Source organism: Corvus cornix, chromosome 2, assembly GCF_000738735.6.
Source record: "Corvus cornix cornix isolate S_Up_H32 chromosome 2, ASM73873v5, whole genome shotgun sequence".
NCBI lineage: Eukaryota > Metazoa > Chordata > Aves > Passeriformes > Corvidae > Corvus > Corvus cornix.
The window spans coordinates 129,478,078-129,497,123 of record NC_046333.1 but is presented as its reverse complement, the minus strand read 5'-3'; the positions used below and the strand labels follow the sequence as shown (position 1 = coordinate 129,497,123).

The window sequence follows — 19,046 nt, the reverse complement described above, 5'->3', positions numbered from 1 at the left end:
CCTTATGACCTTGACACTGAGAATCTAGTACAGTCTCTAACCAATATGTTGGCATATAAACTGGAGCAGATTTTATATTTCTGATTAAAATACAAGTATGACTTTGATGACTGACAAGAGACACTTTTTTTATTCCCCCAAATCTTATATTCTCTGTTACTCTGATTCTCATAGGAAATATAAGTGTTTGGTAATATGGAGAAGCACTTGCAAATACAATGAAGTAAGTTTAATTTCCTAATTCACAAGGCCAAAAGTATGAATATTATTATAGGAAGAGATGTAAACCACATGATAGATTTTTTAAGAAATACAGCCATGGCACACTGAACATTGTCCCCATCATAGCCACTCGCCTCTAGAAGTTACACCTGTGAAACAGAGTGGCTCTTTCCCCTTTTTTGTACTGTTTTATGACATCCTATCAAAACAAAATGCAATGCTCTCTGTATTTCCAGACATGAATGTAATCAAATGGCATGTGTGAAATTAATAGTACAGAAAACTTAGCACAAGGAGTGATGAAATACACTTTAGCATGAAGAGTGGTGATGTACATGTTAGCACATCAATTTATCCAATGTGAAGTCAAGCAGAAATTATTTATAAATCATTTGTCTTTTTAAAGGAGGGCGATGCTAAGATGTTGCCCTTAACATGTTTGATAAGCACATTCTGATGTGATTTAAGTCTTTAGATAGACTCAAAATGAATACAGAGAGCCTTGTGGCTTTGATACCAACAAGAATGAACACATCAGAGAGTGCCTGATATGTAGAATTGTAAAGAACTGACAAATATGACTCACAGAAATCTTACAGTTAAACGCTAAGGTAAATTTAAAAAAATGTAGGATAAGTGGCACAGAAATAATAACTTACGAAAAATGAAAGCTTCTGTGAGGAGAGGAAGACAGAGAAGAGAGGGAGGGAGGGAGGAGGGAGGGAAGAAGAGAGGAAAGAAGGAAGGGCGGGAGGGAAGGATGGAGGGAGGGAGGGAGGGAGGCAGGAAGGAAGGAAGGAAGGAAGGAAGGAAGGAAGGAAGGAAGGAAGGAAGGAAGGAAGGAAGGCAGGCAAACTTGATCACCCCTTATCAAGGAAATGGGACAGAACCAACACATACACAAACCAGAGATCACAGGGTGACTGTGTGTCCACACAGATGGAGGAAGATGACAGCTCTCACCTGCAAATGTGCAGAAGGAGTGAATGCTCTCAGGCATCTCCTCATTTTAAGGTGTGGTTTACCTTTACTGTGGATCAGGAACCTCAGTCACCAGTATGAAGTAACTGAGGACAGGTAAGCAGATGAAATGTAAAGAAGCCAATGCTGCCAAGCCCAGTTTTGATTTCCTTGTCCTGACTTCCCTGAGGACAGTGACAGTAGTTCCCACTTTGCTTTGGTGATGAGGGATCGGGCTGGTCCTGAGAGTTTCAGTTGGACACTCTGGCTTTAAGCAGAAAAAAGGTGAGAGAGGTCTAGGATATGAGCAATTTGAAATTATTTACAGTAGCCCAGGAGAAATGTGGAAGCACTCTGGAAAGTATTCCTTATGTTTTCATTAAGAACAAAGAAAAATAAATCCTCTCTCTTAGATTTTTGTTTGATTTTTCTTTCTACATAAGTCTAAATATCTAAGGCTACACTGAAGAACCCCACAGTAGTGGTCAAAAGCTCAGTTGGATGGAGACATACCACACTCTGAATCAAAATCTGCTGCAGTTATTCGGGAAAAGATGATTTTCCCCCTCTAATAATGTCACTATTAGGTAAATCTTTCAAAGAGGTTTTGCACAGTGAACAGAGCAGATAAGGCCAGTTTGGTGAAATATGTCAAATTCAGTAAAAAGTTGTTTAACCCAGTTGAAGTGGTATATGTTCCTCTCGTGCCAAGTATCATGTAAAGTTGCATTTTCCACAATTTAAAAGAAATCATTTAGGATGAGCTACAGATTAGAGCTCAGATCTGAACTGTTTCTTTTCTGACATCAGTTGTGGTGCAAATACCCCATAAGTAGACTTAAAATGTCTTTTCTTACTCTTTTCTTGTCAGCAGGAAGTTGATTCATAATCAACCATCTTCCAACAATCTTACAAGATGCAGGTAGAAACTCAGACAAGATCTACTGCATCATGACAGTGCTGAAACAATACATCATTTAGAAATATTGTTTTGATCATCGGACTGGCATCACAGATATCTCAGAATTATTCCAAAGGACTTCCTATGAGCCCTAAAGGGCTCTTTACTATATAATTATAGTAATAGGTTATTGGGAGTTTGAGAAAGATTGCAACATTAAAGTTAACACAAGTTGTGAAGGTCATGTAAGCTGCTGGACTTAAGCAGCAGGAAATACAGGCTATGTCAGTCAGGATATGTGACAGACATGAAGTAAAATGGAGGTAGAAAAAAAATCAAGACTATATTTGAAATACTACCATATAAAAATATATCAGAACTAGTGCAGTTCATCAGCATGATAAAATTTGAAGCAAATTCATACTTAAACTCTCATTAAAAAGGCCAATCTTTTTTATTAACTGCTTAGAACAGACACTGAAAATAAACAGGATGAAGAACAGGAGTGTGTTTTTGAGAGTTTAAAGACTCTATTGACTACATTCTCAGTTCTGGCATTTTATGATATTTCTCTGTCTACAGCTGTTTCAGCAGATGCCAGCAGCTATGGTCCTGGTATGGTGCTACTCCAATTACATGGACATGATTGGAAACCTGTAGCTTATTGTTCCAGATAGATTTCAGATGCCAAAACCAAGCACAATCCAATAGAGAGAGAATATTGGGCAACCATATGGGCACAAAAGAATGATATAGCATGTTCTTGGTCCTGATAATGTCTAATGACAGGCCCATGATTCCCATGTTATTAATAGGGTACTCTTTAGACTATAGAGATCATTCACTCATTTGAAATACGGACTAATTCCCCTGCTGCAAAATCTGTTCACATTAAGCTCATCTGGAAACTTATGGAGATCACTCTTGCCAGTAGAAGTGGTCATGAAAGCCAAAGTGCAAGTTGCTGTCCTTTTGATGCACTGGCATCACTGCAGAAACCAGATGTGTTAAACTAATCACATGTGGTTTTCGCACTATTGCTACACAGGTTTTAGTGATCTAACCCTGCTAGCTCTGGCATTTATCAGTGGTCATCCATGGCTTCAGCAGGCAGACAGACAAAGCCCAAGACTATTTGCCCATAACTAACAACTCTTCAGGTTTCCTGTATCTCTTTTCTAAGAATTGTACTTTGCCCTTTAGAAGTGAAGTTATGACATTAAGAAACATTAGCGACGCTGATATTTACTCAGTCGAAAAGCAGTATATAGGCACAAGAGTTCCAGGTAAGTAGCTCCAAAATCTTGGGACAAAATCAGAAATCTTGTGATATCTAGGGGAAAAAAGAATCTGAGAAATCTCATACAAAATGCGAGACTCAACATTCAATGGGAGACTTCAGGAAATAATAGTGAAAGCAGTGTCTGAAGTAGAAAAATGTCTGGTTGGTTACTTGAGGTTTCTTGTTTTTAGTTTCTTTCTGTTTTTTTGATTTTAAGATGTGTGACTATCCTGCTTCTCACTCATTCCACACAGAAGTAAAACACTGAAAAGTTCATATATATCTATATATATAGATATGATCATATATGTGCATGCATATATATACATATGTGTGAGCTAGATGCTCTGTGAGCTATACAAAGCCTGTGAGCCCTAATTCAATAGTTTTTTTGATGTGGAATAACCCCCAATACATAACAACCAACCTGATGAAAATCTGCCATTTTTTATGGCTCTGCTTAAAGGCCTTCAGATGAACAGATGTTAACTCTAGGAATCCTCAAAATTTCTTCTTTAACTATTGGAATGAATCCCAAAGTTTATGCAAACTCATTAGGAAACCTTGTTCTGATATATCTGAATGGGCAAGTATATTAGACTCCCTCAGTTTTTTTCACTGCCTGTTACTGACCTCTGAAATGCTGATCAAGTGACAGTCATACTAATAAGGAGATAAATTTTGTTGAGAATGCTAAATTTAATAAACAGAAACCTCTAGCTTTGAAATCGTAAATCTGAAGGAATCAATTTCACAGAAGTCACAGAAAACAGAGAAACTGACTTCATGTTGAAATCACTGAAGCCTACAGTTCATCAGGAACTGCAATTTGCTGTCATGTAGCAAATTTCACTAGAAGATTGTTTATGGATTGAGAAGGTAAAGGGAGGGCCTGGGGAGATGTATGCTGTTTCCTCAAAACTATACGAGAAGAGAAACAAGCAAAACTGGGAAGCTTCCAGGCAAAAAACGTTAAGAAGAGAAATAGGCTTTTATTAAGTAAAGTTTGAATAATTACTCACTGTGACAAGAGGGAAATATTTGTTCACCTTCTCCCAGTGATCTGGTCAGTATAAAAACCTTTTCATTATACAAACTACAGAATTTTTAAAAGGACAAAGTGGAAGCTCATGCCACATCGTCAAATAAGAAATAGAAATTATTCATTAACTCTAATTTAAAATCTGAAACTTTTAAAAAAGTTTTCCTTGCAGATTTGTTACATTAGAGCTGAAGAACAGAACCAACTGTAAGTTCCTCCTTTGGCTGCATCATCCAGGGAAGATGTCACAGCCTTGAGACTGAGAGCCAGCCACCACTTACATGGCTCTGTACCACGCAGGTATCAATACCCTTCCCCAAACTAACAGACACCACAGTGACATCAGAAATGAAGATATTTAATCAGAAGTGCTCATTTCTGACACGACACCTCTCAAAAAGCTTATTTTCTTGTTGAGATGCTTAGAAAGTGGCAGGGGCTGCTGTAAGCTGGACCTTTTGCAGCACCACATCCTGTAGGTGGTGAAAGCGGCTCTGAAGTCACAGTTTCTTGGGTCTCTTGGATGATTTAGAGACACAGTTTATAAGTTGTGTCATTGCTGTCAGAGAAAAAAACACAAGTCAAACCAGGGGAAGTACTCCTTTCTATATTTTAACATGTTTTTGTATTGCAGACTAAAGATAGTTTCTAGTTTTGAAATTTGTCAAAACGCCTTCTAAATTTGACTTACCTGGTTTCTGTTATGTAGGACACAACTATCAAATATAATATGGGGTTTTTTCTTCCCCATGGTTAAAAGGAAAGTAATTATGTAAGAAGAAAAGAAGTTTGAGCGAAAAAAACATTATTTGAAAAGAACAGTATTTTTAGTAATACGGTTTGTGAGTGTTCTAGTTCAGCTCCTTTCCTAAGAAATCAGTGGCCAAACATGTCAGTTATTTCAGGGAGACAGAATCAGGTTGTTTCTGGAGACGGGCAATAAATTATTATGGCACTTCACATGAGGTTTTGACACATGCAGCAGCACCTAATTTCAAGAAAAGTTCCAACAAACTGATGGAGCATACACCAGAATTCAACTCAAGGTGGCTGAATTTAGCTCTTTAACCATACAACTTGTGGATTTTCTTAGATATTCTCATTGCTACTTTCCCTTTAAAATGTAATTTTGCACGTTGCACTGTGTAGTGTTAAAAGTGTTATGTTTATTTCCTCATTTTTCTATAAATAATGTCTCACACTGTGCTTTGTTATTTCTGAATATTTCTGAATTATGGTTTATTTACTTCCTATGTCCTCTTGCATTTTTAAAAGTTTTCAAAAAGAAAGCTTTTGCCAGTGAAAGGGGAAAAAACCACTTCTCTCTTCTGCAACACATCATTTTTTCATTACTTCTACTTTTCCTGTTTGTCTGAAAGGAGAAATAATAAGTGACTGATGTATCAAAGCATCTTCCCTGTAATGATGTGCATATGAGACAACATTTTAAGTTGCTATTGATCTGCAAATAACAATTCCTGAGAAAAACAGATTTCATCAGTTTCTTTCTAAAAATAAACCAGGCTTTAAATAGAGTCCAACAAATGCAGTAATATCAGACTCAATTATCTAGCTGAGTTTTTTTCACAGCAGTTTGAAACATTGAAATACCATCTTTCTTCACTATGATACTTGATTGTTAGGGTTTTTTTTTTCATAAAATATCTACTTTATGTTCATATGTATTTTTCAGCTTAAGCGGCGAACTACGTCCTCATTAGTACTTGAGTTTTTAATAGTTATTTTGTGAATTCTAACCTAGCCATGGAAGCCATGGACTATATCTAAGCAAGCTTTTGATTCACATATGAACAGTTATAACATATGAGTGTATACACAATACAATGTAAATACAGTGTAAAGGGAAATAGAATACCAACATATCTAGGTGGCTTTTAGAGTATTTCTGGACCTCTGTGAGGAGTTTCTCAGGTTATAGAGACACATGGATTTTTAAACCCACCACTACAATAAAAGTTGTATTCAAGAAAAGACTTTTTCTTGTTTTCAAGACAGCGGCTTTAAAACCTACCTTTGTTTAACTTAGTTTGATGCAAATATAAACAGTGGTTAGGGGGGATGTGGAAAATGCGGTTTCAGTTACATCATACTGAGGTCATGATATTAATAGAGTTCCCAGCTTAGACCAGTTTGTTTTTATTTACAGCTGGAGACATGGAGATCTGATACACCAAGAGAGGACTTCAGCTCTCTTTATGAAATCCGAATGGGCCAGATTTTCCATACAGAAGCAGGATTAGTATATTGGTTAGTTACAGCCAGCAGGGAAATGCAGTTTTATTCCCAATTTAAGCATGTATGTAAGTGGAATAATGTACTGTCCGCATGTCAGTGAAAAAGATAAGAGAGTTATGTTGTTAGCCTTCCATATACAAAATGTCACTGTACTCTTTAGGGGACATAGCACTGAGGGACTATGTATACACAAAAGGAAACCTGGAACAGATCATGCACCTTGGATCCATTACCTCATAGTAGCCGTGCACCATTATGTACATTACAGATGGTTGCTGTCTCTAGTTAAACAGTAGGTATATTTAAAAAGGGAACGTGCTGGCCTTCAGAGATTGTCCTAAGAGAGGCCTCCCCTCCACCTTGGAGGAAAGGGTCCCTCAGCCTGCAGCTCAACTGTTGAGGGACTTCTAGTGGTGTTTAGGTAAGAAGCTTCATGGCTGCTTATTTTATTACTGTCTGATATCAGACCACTATTGTTTATTGCAGGTGGCTGCCCGGCAGGTGGGAAGTTGAGGAACTGTATGCATGTGTGTTAGGGCAACGGTTTCCCCTTGCTAGGCGAGGTATCCCGTGTGCGAGTGTGTGCGTGTGCTGCGTGGCAGTTAATACAGCACTTATTGCTTCCAGGAACCTCAACAGCAAAATGTTTCCTGCACTGTGACAGTGATGAAAAACAAATTTATTCTTTCTATTTTGGTGTTTTTGTGTTTGTTAAAGAAGAAGCACCAAGCCTGTATTATTTCAGCACAATCTATTCTCTTGGTTTCAGCACAGACAAAAATATCTCAGCAGGAAAATAAATATTTTATATTTAAAAATACATTTAAATATTAAATTGATGAATATTCAATACCTATTTGTTTGCATAACTAAAACATAGACAATGGATTCAGACAAGATAAGCTTTTTGCTTCTGTAAAAAAGAAACTTTTCAAATCATTTTTTGTCTCTTTTTGCTTGGTGTGCTTTATTTAACCAGTAGAATTTTTTTTTTCTTGAAAAGATCTGGGTTTTAATAAGAAGCCATATTTCACTGAAAATGAGTGACAAAGCTGGCATTCCCACAAATGACTGCCAATATATTATTTTTGTTTATGTGATCTTTCCAAAATAACCCAGCTCCCCTTTTTCTGTCACTGTGCATATATTCTTCTGCAAAGTGTTTCAGGATGCTGCAAAATTAAAGCAGTTTTAGGACTCCTGACAATGACAAAAGGCAAACAAGAACTCAAAAAGTATCCTTAGCATATAATTTAATTAAGGAATATCCCGAATAAGTATACATGAAGCAGAGCTAAAATCTATCCCATTAGAAAAGGAGAAGATGTCAAAATGTACATCAATGGAGTTTATAACCTCCTGAAAGCAGATAGCCTCTCTTTTTTTTTTAATTTGGAAAGAACTTAATATATTTTCCTCACTACCAAAGGGTAAACAGTAGTGTGCACAGAAAGAAAGGCAGGTAATATGTCAGCTCTTGCAGCATGTACATCACCTAGTGGACATGTTTTGCATACTAAAGGGTGGGGATCTATCCTGCTACTGCATATTTTCTTCTCATGTTATCAAGTGTTAGTCCTGGCGCATGTTTTCCACATATGTGGAGCTGCAAAGCACACCCAGCAACTTGCAGCTCACCTGTCCCAGCCCTTGCCAAGCCCTAGAGAGGTGGCAGCATTTCTGCAACACAGGACTTCTTGTGTCTTTGCTGCTTTTCTGTGCAGGGGTCAAAGCAGGATTTAGCCTACACTCCCAGCTAAACTGACAACGATTTTCTGAGGAAAGTCTATGCAGCTTTGGTGTAATCCTGCAGCAGCCTCCATCCCACTGCAATCCTCTGCACTGCACAACCTACAAAAGGTGTGCAAACAGACTGAGGTGAAAATGAAGCGTGACCCACACGAATATGTAAAATATACTTGCAAATTAGAGGGGAAATTAGGAAGATATGGTTAAGGGAAAGGTTTGTGAGTTCAAGCTATCAATGATCCAGCTGAGCTTTCTATCTGACCGTTTAGTTTTACACGAATATTTACAGCGTCACACCATCCAAATGACAGCTTCTCAAATGAATGCTGCAGTAGCTACCCACAGCCCCGATCCGGATGCCAAGGCCCAATCCAGCTTCAGCAGAAGCAAATAGCGAGATCCTTGTGCACTTCATGGACTGTGAAAGAGAGCTTTTGGAAGTGGAACACACATTTACAGAGAAACATCTCTGAAAAACAAGGATGGACTTAAAGCCTGCACAGTTTGACTGGAAAAGTGTTTCAGGAACATGAGCTCTGGATGGGAACATGTGACAATATGTAACACTCCGAGCTGCAAGGCAGTGACAATTAGGAGGGACATACTTGTCTCTATTTTTAAACAGAAATGAGGTGAGTTGATATTTAAGTTCTCTTCCAAGAATTTCAGTGCAGATGACTGCCCATAGTATAATTATTCACAGTAAAGACTGAGCCATGTTTCAGCTCTGAACATTTGATCGGTCTCTGTACAATCAAAATATAGTCAGATTTGGACAGCCTAGCAGGATATTTCTGACTTCCATGTGCAACTATACTTTTACCAGCCTTTCTCTCACACAATGTCACACAGTGATACACAGTGTAAATCCTTCATATGTCAAATCAGACATGGCAACTACAGTCTGCAGAAAAAATCTGCAGGGTGTAAAGTTACCAAGTATTTGTGAGGTCTACTGTGAGGCTGCATTTTTTTTTCCTTCCTGAAACATGAATTCATCTTCCAAAGAACGTGTTTATTTTTCCTTTTTCACTAAAACTCATCTACTTTCTCTGAGAAATAAATAGAGAAAAGAAAAAGGTATGGATAAGAGAAGTTTGCAGTAAGCCAGACTTCAATCATCAGCTTTGCAATAAAATGATAAGAGTCGATGGTTACAATCTTTTATTATTTAGGAATCATGTCAATTCTCCCAGCATGTCTAAGAAAAATATAGTTGCCATGAAGTAGTTGGCATTTAACACTCTCTACTACACTCCATTATCTGAGAAGGTTTTGTCCTTACTGGGAACAGTGGGAAATGTCATACAAGACAAGCCAGGGGTGGGAGTTTAATAGTTGATTTCTGTATTTTTCCCATTATGGAAAGAGACCACAGAAGTCTATAAAATTCATGGATATTAACTTGCTAATAGTTCAGACTCGATTTTCCAGGGTTTTTAAATCTAACCTGATGCTCCTCCACTAATTTGAACAGTAATGCCTAGAAAGTTGATTGATCTTCTAGAGTGAAGGTACATGCTAAAGAGGAAGCACTGCAGGGTTTTTTTTAAAGCTGTAAACTGAGAATTAGGAGTCAGTGTTCAGTCCCTGACACTTCATCAAAACATGCTCTGAGACCACTGGCAAATCTCTTCTTTATTTTTCACCTTACACACAGAATAATTGGAATGAAAGTATCATGCCACAAAGATTTTCAAAGTTTCTAAATCTGCTGTAGACAAAAGAAGCCTTGTAAAATTTGCTATCTTTAGATTATTTTTAAATATTTGAAGATACTTTTAAAAAGATTCTTCCGTAATTTTGGCCTTGAAATAGACCTCTGTAAAACAGATAGTTTTTAAATTAGAAACCAATGCCAGACTTGTGGCTGCTCACCATCTTTGTAAATTGAAATCACAGTAGATCAAAACATGTCCTGATTTATGATCTGGGGAGCTGAATTTACTCCAATGTAAATTCAACTGTGTATTACAAGATACTGACCAGTTCAGTAAAGTTCCATATTCTTAAATACCTTCAGAAAAGGTAGCTTTATCCAGATTATAAAATATATTTAAAACATATTTTCAAACTCAACCAAAATTTCAAAGCCAGCAACAGAGGCAAATACTGCTATAAACATGCGTATAAATATACATAAAAATGCTTCCACCCTTTTGGAAATGTGTATGCCTTTATAATAAACACACAGAATGCTACTTTGCATCCAGTAGGTCTATTTATGTGTTTAAAATGAAGCATTTGTAAATTTGCAAGATCAGGCCTATAGTGTATGTGTGTGTGTGCGTGTGTGCGTGCGTGCACGCGTGTATGCACAGGAATAAAAAAGGCAGCTTGATTAGAAGTTCTATTCCACGCTCACTCTTTTACTTAACATCTGACATTGGAAAAAAAATGAAACTAAATGTCCCAGCATTCCTGACAGTTCCAATCCATTATCTGCAATCTGAAAAAAACCACATACTTTTTTACTCTGAAGCAAATGTAAGAAGTTTTTTTTCTTTTTTTTTCTTTTTTTTTTTTCTTTTTGTGGAGACGCCTTCTTTATATAGTGTCAACATGATAGCAGAAATACCAGTTTGCTCTAGATTGTGGGACTGACAATAATATTCTCTGCAACACGTAGAAGGGAATAACTGATGAATCGGAAAATATATGGATGCCTACCGAAATGATTATGTAATGAAACACGAAGTCAAACGGTGGCATGCTTCTATTAATTGTAGATGATAGTAATTAATTTTCACTGCAGTTGTGATCATGTCGCTGCTTTCAGAAGAATCCAGAATCCCCTTCCAGGAAAGTGTGAAATTGCATCTGGGTTCTTCAAGCCATGAAAGACTATAAATTTCTTTTAAAATAAAGAGAGGGAGGCCTTCCTGAATACTGTACTTTAGAAAGAGGAAAAACAAAGGGAAAAAGAAAATGATAATTGTTTTCTCTAAGGCTATTATCTAATGCAAAAGCAAACAGTCTGACTGGAAATCAGCTAACAGAAGGGGATTAGAGAGTAGATCTGAGAGTGGCTTGATTTCTAGCACTGCTGTCTCTTCACACAGTGATGAGACACAGGCAGAGCAGCCAGGAGCTCTCCAGATGGCTAGAGAAAGTGTTTGTCTTGGGTTACTGCAGGGCAGTCTGGACTCTTAAAGCCGGGGAGGCATCATTAGGGAGCAAGTTAGATGTCCACCCAGTAAAAGCGAGCGAGCGAGCGAAAGAAAGAGTAGGCAGGCTGCCCGAGAGGGACCACGCTCGCCTATTGTTAACATATACTTGACCCCCACTAACCTCTTCACGACACAGATGTCTCCTACCTCTATCACCTCCCACTGCTTTAAGCCCTCCCCCCTGCACCTGGGTAGCGGGGCCGGCCCGGCTGCCGGCAGTATGGCTGCCTGCCTCGCGCGCTGCCTGCTAGCGGGAGCCGGGCGCAGCGGAGCAGCGGCGGCGGCGGCGCAGCCTCGGGCGGGCGGCGGGCTCGGCTCGGCACCGCACGGCACCGCACCGGCGGCTCGGCTCGGGTTCGCCGCGGGCTCAGCTATGCGTCGGCTGCTCGGGGACAGGCAGAGACCCCGCCACTGACAGCGGCCGCTCCCTGCGCTCCACATCACGTTTGTCTGAGGCGGCGGCAGCAGCAGCAGCAGCAGCAAGGAGAAGGACCTGGGCATTAACAATCTCGACTTGGAGACTTTGCTTTATTTTTGGTTCTTGTCCTTTCCCGTGGAACCAGTAGTCTCTCTCGAGCTGATCCTCCTTTAAAAAAAAAAAAAAAAAAAAAAAAAAAAGAGCGAGAGAGGGTGGTGGGGGGGGGAAGAGCAGCTGGAGTTTCTCCTCAGCTCGTTTTGACTTTTGTGGACGTGGATCATCTGGACTGGGAAGGGAAGCCGCGCGGCGCTGCTCTCCCTTTCCCACCCCCTCGCCCCTCCAGCAGCCTGGGCTGCCGTCTCTCTCCCCCGAGCAGGACGGGAACTTTTATTTGCAGCTCGCAGCCCGTGGCGAATGGTGGGCATCTCCGGTCCTCTGCAGTGTGAGTACGGGCGCGGGCAGTGCTGGGTAGGGCGCGCCGGGGCGGGGGGAGCCCGAGCCCCTTTTCTTTCCCTTTCTCCTCTCCCGCAGGGCTCCCCGGGCTCTGAGGGGCTCCCGCGGCTGTGACTAACCCAGGCGGCCCGGGGCTGCTGCTGTGCCCGGGCCAGGTTAGCGCTGCATGCAGCCTTACACGCTCTGTCGCCGTCTTACAAACTAGCACCCCGGATACTGCTCAAGAGCTCAGAAACCAAATAACCCACTTTTGCAGAAAATAACCCTCAAAGGCGTTTATTATAGCAAAGCATCAGGTTTCTGTCTGGATTTAGGACTTGCCTTTTTCTTTCCTGCCTCCCCTCTCTCCAGGCTCTAGCGCTGGCCAGTGTGAGTCGGAGTGCCAGAAATATTTCTGATGGGATTGTTTCGTTTCGCTTGTTTGTTTCACTGCAAACATAGGTTCATGCAGCACTGGCAACATCTTTTCGGACTATTTTGAAAGAAATATTTTAGGCAGTGCACATCGCCTTTAGCTGCACCGCGGTCTTGCAAATAGCTTGCTTCCTAAAACGACAGGCTAACGTTAGGAAGTTCATTTCCAAAACTGCAATACAATGTAACCGTGTCATCTCGTTTGGCTGAGCTGAAGGGTTCGATTCCGTAAATCCGCAACAGATCATCGATAAGGGATATTGGAAGGATGAAAACCACATTCCCGGCCATTTAGACGAGCCTTTGACTTTTGCCGAGTTCGAGTCCTTTTGTTAGTGCCAAAGTTGAGAAATTTGATTTAGGGCAGGGAAGGACTTGCCACCCTAGCGGGAGTACTCGTGACTCCGTTGCAGAGTTAATTTATAGCGAACTATCTGTCGTTCCTGCGCTCTGCTCCCTTAGATGTTAGAGAGAAACCGAAAGTAACTAATCGGACGCAGCTCTTAAATCGCTCATGCTCCAACTAGGAGCTAAAATGTTACTTCCTTCAGTTCACTGACAAGTTTAAAAGAGGGAGGGAGAACGTATGGGGACCCGAAGCAGCCTCCCCCTCCTGCGCCCCATGTTGCAGTCGGAGCCGGGCGTAGCGGGACCGCCCGGCCCGGCTGCAGCCGGGGGCTCCCCGGCATCACCGCGGTGGAGAACAGCCGCCTCGGAGCCGCTCGGGTTTCTTTGGGAGAGCAGCCCTCCATCTCCCGATCCGCAGCAGGCTCTGCCCGTCACCCCCTCCCACCTCTGCCGCGCCCTAAATCACGGCACGGAGAGGATCCGTCTCTCGCAGCCGCCCAACCGTGACTCCCGGGAGCCGGCAGCTACCGCCCCGCAGATAGCTCGGGAGCGGGCTGCAATCTGCTGAGCGCGCGGCAGCAAGCCTGCCCGAAAGAGCTGCCTAAGTTTTCCACTGACAAGCTCAGCCGGGCGGGAAGCGCCTGCCTTCGCTTGCCGGCGCGGCCCCAAGGTGCGCTCTGCACGGCTGCGCGCCCGACTGTGCGGGCAATGCTGAACGCGGTGAGGGCACAGCACGGCGCGGCAAGGGCTGGGCAAGAATGGGTATATACCTCTTGAAATCAGCCTGCGGGTGCTGCCGTGCTGTCCCTGGGAAAGCAGCAAGTGCCAAACGCTTGGCTACTGGCGTAGCCCTGGCTAACTAGAAGAATGTCTTCTGAGTCTTGGTATGTACAGCCAAGCGTTTTCTCCAGCAAGTACTCGTGTGCTTAATGTAACGCTGACCCCTTTAACTTTTAACATCGCTTCTCCTAATTAATCTGTTCAGGTCCCAGACTTAAATGGCTGTCCACAGCTGCTGCAAATTGATTTATCCCCTGATGGTGGTCTGAGTTGCTGACCAAAGCAGGATTTTTTTTTTCCCCTCCCCATTTTTGGTCTACTAATCTGTTTTGACTTATTTCCTACTTATAGTAATGCTTGCATGCTTTTTGAAGGACTTAGAGAATGTTTTCCATTGACATGTAGCTAGAAGCATAATTATTGTATTTGTAAACACAGTATGTTAGGGCTAAGGGTGAGTATAATTTATTTAGCTACACCCTTGAAGCCTTACATTTCCGTCTCCATTTCTGCATCCTGACAGATGCAATGGAAAGTTTAAATAAGCAACTTTGTTAACTGCAGTTTGAGGCAAGATGTGAAAGACGTTTTTAGAGCTGAATTCTATTGTCCAGGTTTTCTGTTCAGCTTTTCTGTTAACGGCTTAGTGAATCTGGATAGCCAAGAGGATTGAAACTGGTTTCTAATGGTTGTTAAAGCTGATGCTTGACCTTTCCATGGGAAGTCTGAAAACCTCATTCAGTTTATTCTGGGCTGATTTCCTTAGGAAATCCAATATGATCAGGGAATTTCCTTCAGCTCTGCTGAATGGTAAAAAAGTTAGTCCATCTTGTTTATGCGTTCTGGTTTTAGCACTAGGTGTTTCTGTGGCTCCCCATCAATAGGAAGATAATATGAAAAAGACGTGAATATGGGTCATTCATAACTGTACAGTCTGTGAAAATATGAAGTTGGCAAAGGCTTTGTTAGGTGTGAGATTCATTGCAGATTTACTGTAAAGGTTTTTAATTAGGAACTTACACTATGTTTGATAATTGATAACTTTCTTAAGGTCAGTGTCACCATATCTGAACCTTCAGTATAATTGTTACTATTTTCAGTTAATGAGTAATTTCTTTTGCTATCATGGGAAGCTCAACCATGCACCAGTGCAAGAAAACACCAAGCTCCACCAAAAACCCAACCCACTCTTAATTCCATTGGTGCCTCTTGCAAGCTGGAGCCAGGCGAGGGCTACAAGAGATGATAGCAGGACTTCTTTCTGTCCTGTGCTTGCACAAGGGTGAGTGACTGGGTTCTTGAGCCATGAGCATGCTGTAGGGAGACAAGAACCATTCTGTTTGTAATGGAATGCAGACAGCAGTGTTAGGTCACTGCTTCCTGGCAACTGCTGCACAAGTTGTTTTTCTTCAAAGGCTTTGAGCTTTTAAATAGTTTCCAAAATCTTTTTAAGTAAAACACTGCCTTCTACCATTTTTGACCACCTTAACATTAACTTGTTTCATGCCTAAATAATGGACCAGTAAAACATCACACGGTGTCTCTCATCTGTGTACGCTTAACACTATGTATGCCTGTGTGCACATGGAGTTTTATACTGGGAGTATTGTTTTTGGAATAATGGGGGAGAAAAATAGCTCCACCTGGAGTGCTGGTCAGTGGATAGTCAGTTCAGGACATTCTTCCCTGTCAAATCCTGTTTCTCAGTTCTCTGAAATGAAGTTCAGACGACAGGCGTTGAATGCGAAGCTCGCCTCACTGAGGTACTGTGCAGACTGCAAACTCCTTGTTGCCAGACGCTTTGGGTGAAATAGGCATCTGCAGTGTTTGCATTGGGGGTGATGGGAGAAAGGGCTTGCAATCGTTATTTTCAACTTTCAAATCCACTTGCCACAGTCCATTACTGTTAAATCTTTAGCTAATTGAATAAGGATATCAGTATGTCGCTATTGCAGGAGCTTCAGACTTTTTATACTTGGGGGGAGGAGAAGGTCTTGTTCTTTGTTCTGAAGAAACTTGTCATGCAGAGATCAAGAAGACTTAATAGCTGAAATAAAACATGAGTTTGGTGTTCTGAAGGGGCTATTTCTCATGGCTTGGCTAAAGAAATGTCAGAAGATAATTATTTTTAATCTGAATACATCAAAAAATACTTGATCCATGTAGTTAGTAGCAGCCTGCTCTTTTTCATACAGCCTTTAAAAACAACCTATAATATTTAAAAAGTTGAAACTGACTCCGAATTTAGTATAAGTAATGAGAGTGTAAATCCTTGAAACATTGGCTTCCAGGTTACATTGTCTTCATGTTGTTTCACATCTAAAACAGTTGGTTTAAAAATGGAACTTTTAAGGCAAAGGGTCTTGGTTTTCCACATAGATGTTCCTCTTTAAAGAACTGCTTTTAAAATGCAGTTATCCTGTTCTTATTATAAATTTTATTAGTTTAATATATGGTAGCACAAATACATTAGGAAGTAGCAGACTGTGTGGTTTTGTGGATAAAGAAAAATGAACAGCAGACATAAAATCAAAGTCGAAATACCCTGTTCTTTAAAAGCTTTTTTTATTTCCCCCTCCAAATTTTCATCTAAAATACATTGACTTCCATCTTCATTTTTTTTTTCTGCTATCAATATGAAAGTTTCCAAATAATGTTTAGACAACAGTGGACATTTTATTAAAGTAAACATTAGTTCAGTATAATGGAGGTAATTGTAAGTGATAAGAGCAGAGAAGGTTATCTGTGTGTTGTTTAAACAGAAGGAGCTATTTTGCACCATTTCCAGTAGCCATCTGTAGAGGAGAAGGGTTTGCACCTGTCTGTCCACACTAATTATAGATTAGGTCCAAAGAAATGAAATTCGAGTAGGCTTTCTCTTAATGAAATCCGAAGTGATTTTATTGTAAATGTGTTTTGTGTACAGACGGTGATGGTTTGCCTGTGAGTAAAATAAATTGCTGTATGGCTGTTATGTACTTGTAGTTGGGATACTGCTGCATTAACAAAGGTCCTGAATAGAAATGCAGAGCTCCATTTAAGTCCCAGGCTTCAGTGATGGCTCTAGCTATGCTTAATCGAAAAGGTTCACTGTAGGCACAGTTATTTAGGGGTATATTTCAGGGTAGACTTTTCAGTTATCATCACTTTCATGTCAATGTACTGGCATGTAGGTGGTCCTTTGGCTGAAATATGAGGCAGAAGTGGTTTCATGTTAAATATGTATACACATACATGCAGAGTGTGTCAGAAATACTTTCTTCTGGTTTAACCTATATTATTAAAATAAAGTGGAAAGAGTGAGAAATGCATTCTGCAGTAAAAGGTCACATGAATTTCTACCACATCTCTTTTTAGTAATTATGAACATAATTAACATAAGAATTACAAGTGAGGTAATGACAAGCTGAGCTATGAGATATTATGCCATATTAGTCATATGTTGGAATTCTCACATTATAGCACACTAGAATTCACATATTCAATGCAAGGAAGAAAATGTTAGATTTTTATCTGTTTTAATGCTTCAAAACTTATCTGCCTGGGGCAGATGGACTTTCTGCTTTAGAGGAAGGTAACCCATTATTACAAGAGAGTCAGTTGAAATTAAGATTTCTAGCCTGCAGCTTGGACTTTGAGACAGCTGTGCTTATGGAACGCCACTTCTGTTACACATTCGTATTCTGATTGTATTTATTTTATTAATACACATTGTTTTATTTTTAAATGTCAGTGTTTTCACAGCAAAACTGCTTACCTTAGGAAGGGTACTGGATTAGTTTTTCTTTAGAGTTTAGTGATTTGAGTAATAAAAGTATGGTCAACATAGATATAAGATGCACATGGTGGCCCTGCAAGACAAGAATCTGACAGATCCTAAATTAGTTCATGGCATGATATGTATGTATTTCAAGGAAAAGCTCTGTAACAGAAATACCAAAAAAGAGCAGTCTCTAATGTGTGCGTAATAGTTTGAAATAACATATGCAGAGAGAAAGCTCTGTATTACCTTGCAGGTTGAATTAATTAATAAGTCACTTTTCTTTAGAAATGCGTAGAACATACCTTTAGCAGCTAAGGTTTCAAACAAGTTCACTAACTTTTGTAATATGACCTGTCTGATTACCTCTAAATATGGTTGTCACACAACTGACAAGTGGAGGAAGTTGAGGGAGAAGTGGCCCTTCTTCAGGGTAAAAGTACTGGCTGAGGAATGCATAGTAAATTTGACATGTGAAAATCGGTTTGCCTTTATTGAAAAATCAAAGTCCTGGCTTTGTGATAAGAACATTTGCCCAATTGCTGTCTTTCCAAGGCTCAACATATAGAGTGGTTTATGAAAAATAAAAAAAATTACCTTGTGCTATGTCTCAGTGATACCAAGAGGTTTTCACATTATTGGATTAGTGGAGGATTTGTGACAGACCCCTTTTTATCTGACATTCATTGCGGTGACACGATTTTCACACACATGCCCTTCCCCCATCTAGGTTCTGGTTTTCACTTTGTATTATGTGTCAAATTCCCTCTATTCCTTTTCTTGTGGAAAAAACTGCTATCTTGGACGAGTGATTTTGGAAGGAGTTTTGCACTGAACAATGGCAGTCTCACTTCAGCGCGCTGTCATTGTCCTCCTCCCTCCTTCGTGGTGCTCCTCGGCAGACGTGCAATGGAAATGCGTTTCCTAACAAATAAGTGTTGAGTCCCAGGGAGAAACATTTTGGAAACTTTAAAAACCGAGCGCATAAAGTACGTGGTGCTGGCATAGCTATTCAGCTGGCCGGCTGTGCTATGGCAGGCAGGCCAGGCTGCTTTGCTGTCTCCCCTTTCTGTACCTCGTGCTAACCCCGTGCTCTTTGATGAATCCCGATAAAATAGCCCCTCAGTTTTCACAGAACCTGAGTTGTGAAGTGTAGGGACCTGCTCCTCCTTATCGCTCATCCTCTGGTTAATGATGCCACCACTTTGTGGCAGCAGTGCTGTGTTCAGGCTCTTATACCAATGGTGAGAAAGACAGGTTGGGTTAGGTAGGGACTTGGCCAAACTGGGAG

At 40.5% G+C, this 19,046-nt stretch overlaps 1 protein-coding gene across 4 annotated transcripts in view; it reads left to right on the top strand.

Annotated features, from left to right (window-relative positions):
* The first annotated feature begins 11,899 nt into the window (after positions 1-11,899).
* Positions 11,900-19,046, top strand: part of RUNX1T1 (RUNX1 partner transcriptional co-repressor 1) — a 114,759-nt gene continuing 107,612 nt past the window's right edge. Inside the window, exon 1 of one of the 4 annotated variants that reach the window (XM_039548915.1) lies at positions 11,900-12,442. Coding sequence is in view for 1 of the 4 variants with exons in the window: in XM_039548916.1 (XP_039404850.1) it covers positions 12,415-12,442 (28 nt within the window). In the remaining 3 variants the exon portion in view is untranslated. Of the gene's footprint in view, positions 12,443-13,703; positions 14,100-19,046 lie in introns of those variants that run through there. The other 3 variants (XM_039548916.1, XM_010404986.4, XM_010404992.4) reach the window with 3 other exon arrangements.